This window comes from Centruroides sculpturatus, unplaced genomic scaffold, assembly GCF_000671375.1.
Source record: "Centruroides sculpturatus isolate CEXI.00-Female unplaced genomic scaffold, Cexi_2.0 scaffold177, whole genome shotgun sequence".
NCBI classification, from domain to species: Eukaryota; Metazoa; Arthropoda; class Arachnida; order Scorpiones; family Buthidae; genus Centruroides; species Centruroides sculpturatus.
Genome location: NW_019384358.1, coordinates 34125 through 44178, shown reverse-complemented (window position 1 = coordinate 44178; position 10054 = coordinate 34125). Strand labels below are relative to the sequence as shown.

Here is a 10054-nt window from a genome sequence, read left to right as displayed (position 1 = left end):
TTTTTGGCGTCCAAGACGGGGAGATTCTACACCTTTCAAAGAGTCCAACGGAACCTTTTTATATATTCATCAGTACGTAACGGGGCGTAGATCGGTCCCACCCAAAGAACCCATTTCTTATTTTTTGAAGAGGGCAAAGATGTCTCTTCAACAATAGAACAGAATACAAGTTTTATGACTCCGAAATGGGGCATTTCGTAGGTGATATATTTTGCGAAACTGCCCATTGTCCGAAAGGTTCCAAGTGGGATGCATCTATGACACGTTTCTAGTTAGCTATACCTCATTATCTTGTCTGGTTTGTTAAGAAATTGCGAAGGAAGAAGTGTTATTTTGTGTACCAACCACCCCCTTTCTCTTAACATGCCGAGTGTTTAATAAAACTGGTTGTTATTTCATACTCTATCTAGTTCGTTTCGTGTGATAAGTTGAACGTTTCTAGAACGGGACGTTTTGCGTGTTCGTGTTTAATTTTTTTTTTTAAATTTCTGTAGTGTTTCGGGTACATTGAACACTAATCCCGTGTTTTACTAAGTAATTTGTATCTAAATCGAATTTTTTATGATATTTCCGCCATTTATTCTTAAGGAAGTTGTAGAGTAATGATGGATGTGTGTCAAGGATTTACATAATATTTTTTAATCTTGTTAATTAATAGAAGAAATTTTTATGTAAATTTTTACAGTATTGGGAGCCGTAATAGAGGAAAACCATTGTTTTTCTTCACTAATTTTTTCAATTATCATAATTAACGATGTCTATGAATCGATATCCTAATTACTTTTTTTTTTATCTCTGTTTATTATGCCAAAATATTTTAAAAATTAAAAATACAATTTATTATAAGTAATTAATTTTAAAAGTTTTAAAATTAAAGAAATTATTCATTTTAAAATAATTATAAAAAGTAAATTTTATAATTATTTTAAAAATAGCTCCATCTGTCGAGAATCGGAGTTACTATTCCGTACAATAACCCCAAAATATAATTATTTAAATAAAATTTTTTTGTTTAATACGAAACAAGAGAAACATTTCAGTCGCTACAAGGTTTTTATTTGTAATTTCTGTATAAAAAAGGGAAATTATTTCCCTCTCTTTTGTGCTACCGAACCATTCTTACTACTAACCTTCTTACTCACGTGACCGGAAGTTTGCTTGCCCAATTTTTGAATTGAGGGTTATTTATTGGAACTTCCGTTACAAAAGCAACCATTTTTTCTAAATTATTTAAATAATAAAATTAAACTGAAAATTGCGTTTAAAAAACACACAAATGTCGTCACAATACTTTTATTTGTGTTTGAATTGAATTCTCGTGTTTTTAAATGGGTCGAAAGCAATAAAAATACTTTATTTTGTTTTTGGGTAATAAAAATTTTTACTGAAAACTAAAGAAAAATATTATTATTATTTTCTTTAGTTTTCAGTGGAAAAAAGCCGTTTTATTATTCATTTTTAGGAGGTTCTTTTAATGAATGGCTATTGTCCATTCATTATGTATAATGAGAATTGTCGGGTTTACGAGAAAATTTTATTCAATATTTAAATTTTTATAACCTTCTTTCAAGTGTTTAAAGCGTTTCTGACTACCACTGAAGTCTGTTGTCTGTCTGTCATCTGATAACGAATTTATCGTTATTAATAAGTAATAAACTAATAAATCTACGTTATTTTGATTTGAAAATGTTCTCAATATTGGCACTATTATATATTTAAATTTTTAAGACGATAAAATGTCACGAACGAAAGTTATTTACGTTTAAATAGCCTACGTCGCAAACGTTTGCGCGGCGCAAACGTTTGCGACGCGAAGTGTCATGGCGGTTGTAATATTTTTCACGTTGTGTTTCGGGTGTTAAAATTCTTGTTTTGTGAGGATATAATTTAGTTTCGCTTCAATGAACGATTTATTGATCTAATTAACTAAAATAATTGTAATTAAAATGCTTTACTTTTACAGAAAAAAGAATCTATTGTTTTATTTGCGTGTTGAGTGGATGATAGATGATTTTCGCCATTTTAATAGCTTAATTGCTGCTAAAACGTGTCGAACGATGCTCCATTTTCTTCCTTGTGAAATTAGTTTTATTGCCTGTTGTTTATTTTCGCTGTTAAAAAATTATTTTTATTAGTATTATGTATTGATTACGTAGCTTCACCGTCACTTCGTATCCATTTATGAATCGAATGCGACGGATAGGTTGCGAAGCGTCACGACGCGAACATGACTATAAAAGTATTAATAACTTTCGTTTCTGATGTGATAAATTCATTGTCCGGAGATAGACAAACGGACAGACCTGAAAAGAAACTGGAAATAAATATTTCGAGTCTTTTCATTGTTGATATTTATTGTTTTCTTGGAACAAATGTCGAAAATAACGAGTCCTTGACATTGTTTTTATTTTTATTGCTCCTTATTAGTAATATTTTTCAATGTTAAATTATTAATAACGCTGAAAGTTGGAGGTTGGCAACACTTGCAAGCAGGTTTCTCAATCAGGCCCTGTCACAGGGGGCCTGCAGGCAGTGAGAGACCCTCAAAACATGTATTGAAACCGATTCATTTCATCGCATTTCTTGATTTTCTAGGCTCCTCTAGGCCTGGAATTAAAGAGCCTATGCCTTCTCCTGATCTCCGAGAGTCCTTTCCTCAATATTCTATATCTGAAAATAACATTAAAATAACAATTCATTTGTATTAACTTCTAGCACTCATACGGCAACTACTATTGGGAGGGGCGAAACCGGGCCCTATTCAGTCATAAATATGGGGCTCCTTCATCGACTGCCATAAAAATAAGGAAATATAACCAATAAAACTAGATATTGTTTTTTACTAATTTGCCAATTTCTAAAGGGCCATTTGGGGCACAAAAATGCCCCCAGGCAACCTCGATCCCATTTAAAGCAAAAGGCCTCATAATTTTAGTAAAAACCTTCAGAAATTCTAAGGAATTTACCTCCTCTAACCGCACATTCCTTAGAAAACGATCGAACATTTCCCCCTTCTAACCACACCACAACCTTAAACAGAACATTCCCTAATTGCATTCACCTACCCTAATTAAAATGCCTTTTAAAATACGAGCGATGGAAGCGGACAGACAGACAAACAGACGGATAGAAATGTCCTTGTAGTTATTATTCCGGATGTTGGTTAACTCGAGGGTTCTCCAATATTAGAATAACAAGTAGGAATTCCTTGACATTGTATGGAAGTCACGAAGAAAAGTGAAAAACCATTCAACGATACGACCTTGTTACGCACGATCCAATAGGAAATGGTAACTTATAGCACTTTTGAGTAACACAAGAAAAAATAAATAAATAAAATAATAAGACGCGTAACAATCGTTCGAGCGTTTCACCTTGTTGCTTTTAATTACACAATAGTAGAAGGACGCCATTTTATATTTTGACCTCCAAAACTTTCGCTTTTTTTCTTCCTTTTGTTAACTGTTATCTTCTATCTTACTCTATATACAGATTCTATGTGCTGTTTCTCTGTTTACCTTCATCTGATAAGCTAAGAGGCCCTACAGATGAGGGGAATGAAAAACTCTTAACACACGCAATTTACAGAGGAATTTTATATTCAAACCACTTCTTTCTTTTTAATTCTTAGTGTTACTTTCCTTCTTACGTATAGATCGGTTAACTGACTTTTGGACCACCTTGTTTATGCTGTATAATGAGCAAGTTGCGAGTCACTCTACTGGAAAAACGTGCATTTTAGAGAGAATATTTAAAAACTGTTAAATGTATTGTCTGATTTCTTACGTATAGACCGGTTGACTGACTTTTGGGCCACCCCTGTAGGTCTCTATTGGAAAAACGCTCAATTTTACAGGGAATTTCTATATTTAAATTAACTTTTTAATTGTTAAACTAATTATAACTGACTTTTCAACCACCCTGCACGCGAAGTAATACTTCGCGTGCAGGGTGGTTGAAAAGTCAGTTAACCGCGAGACGTTTTTTAAGTTTATTCGCTGTATTAATCCGATTTTTAATCGTTATTAGAAGAAAATATCGGTCAACTGACTTTTGGGCCTATACATAATATGCAAATTAATTATAACTCCGATAAGCAACGCGAAATATCGAAGTTTTATTATTTACTAACTTTTTTTTTAATTTAATTCAATTTAATTTTGTTAAGAAATCCGTTAACAATCTCCGAACGTCCGTATGTCTGTCTTACGAGGTTATAAATATAATTTTGCGCAATATTAACGAAACAAAAGGTATTTTTATGTATTGCAAACATTTGTCGAGTATAAAATGAAAGCTTTTCCAATAAGTTAATAGACAATTGTTACGTACAATGACCAGAAACTTACATCATCCTGTTTTGATTGTATTAACACTCGAACGAGAGCGTTTAGTTATGGTAGAAGGGTGTTACCCGCTGCACGTGGTCCCACTAACCCATATCGTTTCATTCTATCAATACAAGATTGTTTCTTATCCTTTGAAGAAGACTACGAGCCATTTCTAAGTTTAAATAAGTGAAATTTTAGATTTTTATGTTATATTTTAGAATTAGAAGTGAAAATATTCTTCAAATTCTAAGCGAGACCTGTTAGAAACGAAATTACTCCTCAATTTCTAAGCAGTTTCAAGAGCAAATAAAATGTGTTTTATGGCGGTGTAACGTCATATCAACAAGAATTTGAGCTCTTTCCCAACCTCATTAATTGCATTAAATATTAAAATTTCTAAATTTGGAGGTCATTCTATTAAAATAACACGTGATTAATGTTTCGATTGTCTTTCCCGATAGGTATTCTTTAAAAAGAAAAGAAAAGAAAAAAAACACAGCTAAAGACCACAGCTTTCTGGACTTATGCCACTTTATACCTGCCAAAAGCATCCTTAAATCGATATTATATGACTTAATTGTTTGCTACGTAACACGTTTTCTATAACGTTGCACGGTTTAGCATACAAACTCCACGCTCGACCACTCCCAGATTACTAAACGAAAGGGAAACTAGTTTCTTTTATTATTCAAGGTGAACAGAACTGGAGGTCATTTCATCTTGTCTTCACCACAATACTCTGCGTCACACCCCTTTTCTTTAACTTCGATTGACTGCAGTCACGTGCCCGAAGATGTTACGTCACGATACGCTATATAGTGACGGAGTGGGGGTGGTTTTTTTCATTTGTTGTGGCGCCCTGGTGTTAGGATGTTGTTTAATATCGTAAGTTGTGACGTTACGCTGTGTTTTCTAATATTTAAGAATGTTACGCTGTTCTTTACGGTTTCCTTTTAAAACTGTTGTTTTTACTTATTTTTAGTTGTTAATCTTTGTCGTTACGGTAAATTCGAATCACGTAGCTTCTGCAACTGGAGGAATCAGTAACCAGCACCATCAACAAGACGTGAGTTTCATTTGTTTCTTATTGATTTTTTTTTCTTTCTTTCTTTAATTAACTTCTAATTCGAAACATTCCTTAGGATGCTGGAAATTATAATTTTGGTTACGATGTGCAAGATCCCGGCAGTCATCATTTCAGAAGAGAATCAGGGGATGCTTACGGGCGCGTTGTAGGATCGTACGGTCTTTCAGAAGCGGATGGCAGACACAGGATCGTCGATTACGTTGCTGATGAATATGGATTTCGAGCCAAAGTTAGGACCAACGAACCGGGTACACGATCCGAAAATTCCGCTGCTGTAGAGGTTTTAAAACCCGGTCACCCTCCAGGACCTCCCAGAATCCCAAATCCTGTAGTTTCCCCGGCGCCCGCTCCACCTCCTCCACCTCCAGCTGATCCTCCGAGTCAAAATATTCTACCGCCCCCGTCTTCGGTAAAATCCTACGTTCCCTACGTTAATGCTCCTTATAATTATCCTTACTATTACTCACCTCTGCCAGCTAATTCTTTATACCCTCTCCCCCAAAATAAATACCCGGAATACATTCAGCATCCCCAAAACCCCCAAACCATTCCGAACCCCCAAACCATTGCGAAATTTGTAGATCCTTATAGTTATAAATACGTCCAACCGCTTCATCCCACTTCCACTCATCAGAGCCAAAAATATTCGTCAGCCTTAGTTAATAACCCCCCATTGCTCCCTACTCAAGCTAATTACAATCACCCCGCCGATGCCACTAATTACAATATTGGCCTCATAAGCTCAAAGTTGCCATCCAACTATAGAGTGGTACCCATACCTAACGGTATACAGGCGGTCCCAATTGATTCTTCAAGCGCTTCTAATTTGGGTGGGGGTGTTTATCAGCCTTATAACTACAATGTGGATAGAAACTACCCGCGTGCTACTTACCCCAGCAGGGATTTGAGCTACGTAGACACTAAGAAACAGAAGTCTTACTACGCTTATCCTCCTACGGATTATCGTTACGCCGGAAGCAGACAGAGCAAGTCTATTACGCGAGTTTCTAAGAGTGTGGAGCAATGAATATGATTTTTATGTTTTTATAACATTTTTAATTGTTTTTTTAAAATGTTTATCGCTTGTATAATATAAGGTTTACTGGGCCAAATATTAAATAAATTCTTTTCTAAGCTGTGTTTGTGTTTCTTTACAATTTTTATGCCATTAAAGTAGATATACTTAAACATAATCGGGATCCTTATAATTGAGAGTAATTGGGCGTCTTCTTAGTGATCATAAAGAGGAGGAACCACTTACTCTATGGGTGCTAAGATGATCTGATAGCCGAGGCGACAAAGACACTAGCTTACATATTTTCCTTTTTGGACACTAAAAAGCCTTTTTTTTATTCCCAACTTCAGTTCAGACAGATTCGCAAATAGGAGCACCAAGCGGAGAGGGATGGGGCTTTACGCCTCCAGAGTTTTATCACCTCCATCATTTGTCCTGCGTTATCTTGTTGCTGTGAGGGCCCGGATCTGAACTCCAAAAATGTTCGTGGTTAATGTAATCACTGCGTGTTCTCGTCCACCAATTTTGGTAGGGTTGTTTATTCAGATCCAAATTGGTAGTGCCCCACGTGTTTGAAACCATGAGACACTTCAAATAAATGAGACTTTTTCGATATCAAGAAATAAAATATCATGCAAGTAGTAATTAGTGTTTACGATTAAGACAATTTTGTAGACATAAATCTTGAAAAAATATTAATATACATGAAGTTCTGTAAACGATTTCATTATTGCGTTTTCAACAATGCAAACAATGTTAGTATTTTCTAACCATGTTTACAGAAGTAAATAGTTTTACAAGTGTTTTCGAATCGAGATAAAAGATGAATATATGCGCTATATTCGTGGTAATTTTACCATTACAGTAGAGCGTCGTTTATCCGAATCAATTGGGGACTGGGGTTGTCCGGATAACTGATGTTTCGGATAACCGATTATGTACGAAAAAATAGTTTAACGTATCCGATGCCGAAATTTTTCTCCGTTGCGTGTCGCTTCGCGTTGAATTTTCGTCAATGTTAAGCCTAACGAAGACTATTGTATCGTTAAAAATTATTTTTTTATTTTGTACGAACAAAATAAATATATTGAAAAATATAAAAACAATAAAAAATTATACTTTAGAAGTTAATTTAGTATCAAAAACGTAAAATATTTGAGTAGCCGAAGACATAGCCAAAGATTACAGCGCCACAGCACTGGCGAAAATTTAAATTTGTCAACTGGAATTCCTTCGGATAACCGACGTTTCGGATAACCGACCTTCGGATAAACGACGCTCTACTGTATTTATTTTAATCTATGCTCCATGGGGCAAAACTATAGGATACGTCTAAAAGAGAAATTCGTGAGTGATCCAAGTTCGTTGCTTCTCAATTCTCCAACGGAGGAGGACGTTGCTTACAATGAAGACTTGAAGAATGTGTTTTCAATACAGTTTAAAAACAAAAATGGTGTCCTTGTTCCACGAAGCAAGTCGAAAATTCGAAAATTGGAATGGCTCGTGGGACCATAGACTGAAAGAAATAAAAAATTACCAATGGACACGATCAAGAACATGCCGACTTTGAACAAAAGCAAGGTGTAACTGGACCAAAAATAATTTTAAAAAATCGGCCGTACCATATCCAACATATTGGTGGCTTACCTTATAATATCGCTGATACTTCTACTTACTACTGCGCTCGTGTACTGTACATCTGCTTTAAGATATTTCATGAAAAACAGTCTAAACCAGAGAAATGCGAAGTAGGCTACCTCAATAACCAAAGTCCATCTTCTACGTCGATATTGATTCGCTTCCGCTTGATGAGCACGAAAACCAGATATCAGAGTCGGCTTTTTACGTCAGTTCGGAAGAGGAAGGCATAGAAACTGTTTTGCTAATGGAAGAAACATTGGAAGGCGAAGATATTGAAAAAACAATTCCGTTATTATTTCCGGAATCAACGACACCGAAAACCGAAAAGGACGAGTCTCATTCTTCTTCGTCGAATGGGGTCAAAACTGTACAGACGATGACCAAAGTTAAAAGTCCTGAAGACAGCTGCTCTCAGAGTGGTGAGAGAGGAGGCACAACTTATCCATGAAAATTTCTATATTAACTCGAAGTCGAAGTGGTTCACTTAAATTGAAAAGCTGACATCTTCCATCATTTATTATTGGTGTTAGCCAATTACTATGAAAGATCTGGACTAAAACCCAATTTAATCCTTATAATTTACCAGGGGTAGCATAATCAGAATCATAACATGGGCAGTACAGCCTCAATCGTATAAGAAAACCCGATTCATACGCTAAAACTTATAGATAGCACGGCATTGCTTCCATTTGCAATCTTACTGATCGATCCCATTGCGGATCAGGCCGGCCTGTAATGGACGTATTGTACTTGGCCATTTTGGGGGGTATTTAATGGCATATAAATTCATACAGTCTATTGGCGGAATTATTATCAAGATTTAAAGAAAAAATAAATAAATCTTTGATTTTAATTAATTAATAATAAAACCGTTAAATATGCATAGCACGTTTTAGTTGCTGGGAATCTAAGCACGTAACTATTGATATTTATTGCCTTTTAAATTATATTATAAAGAAAATTTATAATATTTTTCCTCGTTGTTATTCATTCACGAAATATTTTATAATATAAGAATTTTATAAATTTTTATTATTTACTTCTTCTAAGATAAATCTCCAGGAATTTTTCGGCAGTATGACGGTCCCCATCCCTAACCTCCCACCCGCCCCATAGTGGGCCTGGCCGAACCCATAATGGGCTTGCTAAGAGAGGCCATCTTAGGACCCACAGGGTGGCCGGATGGTCGAGCGGTTAAGGTGGCAGCCTAACTCTCTAGGGACCCGGAAACGAATCCGAAAGGGTCGAAAAATCCCCAGGAATTTTTCGGAGGTTGGTCCGTTCGAAAGCCCCGTCTCTCGTCACCCGGCCGCCCCATTGTGGGCCTAACTGAACTCATAATGGGTCTGCTGAAAAGAGGCTCTATTAGTGCTCACAGGGCGGAAAGAGTTTTAAAAACATCTTTAAAAGTAATTAAAAAGTACACTTCCTTTTGGCATGTATAAATTATCGTAAATGGCCTTCAGTAGCAATTATAAATTTTAGAAAAATTCAAACATGCGAAGGTAAGTGTTCGGAATTTGAATTAGTTTATCAATATTGAATTTATTAATTTAATTTTATACATAAAATTTCTTTTTTTTATCTTTATTCGAATAATTCTGATAATAATTCGAACACGGAAATATGATACAGGTGCAAATTTATAAGAAATTTCCATGAGTATTTACTTTTCAGTAGTTTCAGTTGATGATTTATTCACTTATTATTAATGCTGAAAAAGTATTTTTTATCATGGGTATTATACGCATACATTAAAGTGAAATATAATATATTTGTGTTCATAAATTTCTGTCACCTGCCAATCAGATAATGATTTTTTTATGTTTAGTAAAATTACTACAAGTGAAATTAATATAGCCAAGGTCGCGGCTTTTTCAATTTATTAAGTTGTTAATATATGGGTATAAAATAAACCAAAAATTCTAAATAATAAAATGCTTTTTGAACATTAAAAAATTACGTAAAATTTTAAAAATT

At 34.9% G+C, this 10054-nt stretch overlaps 1 protein-coding gene across 1 annotated transcript; it reads left to right on the top strand.

The window, feature by feature from the left end:
- The first annotated feature begins 5114 nt into the window (after positions 1 to 5114).
- On the top strand, positions 5115 to 6558 carry LOC111640227 (pollen-specific leucine-rich repeat extensin-like protein 1). Its single transcript, XM_023386231.1, has 3 exons — positions 5115 to 5216; positions 5314 to 5397; positions 5474 to 6558. Exons 1-3 carry the CDS (start codon positions 5202 to 5204, stop codon positions 6443 to 6445), a joined length of 1071 nt encoding a protein of 356 aa, XP_023241999.1. The 5' UTR covers positions 5115 to 5201; the 3' UTR covers positions 6446 to 6558.
- The last annotated feature ends 3496 nt before the right edge of the window (positions 6559 to 10054 follow it).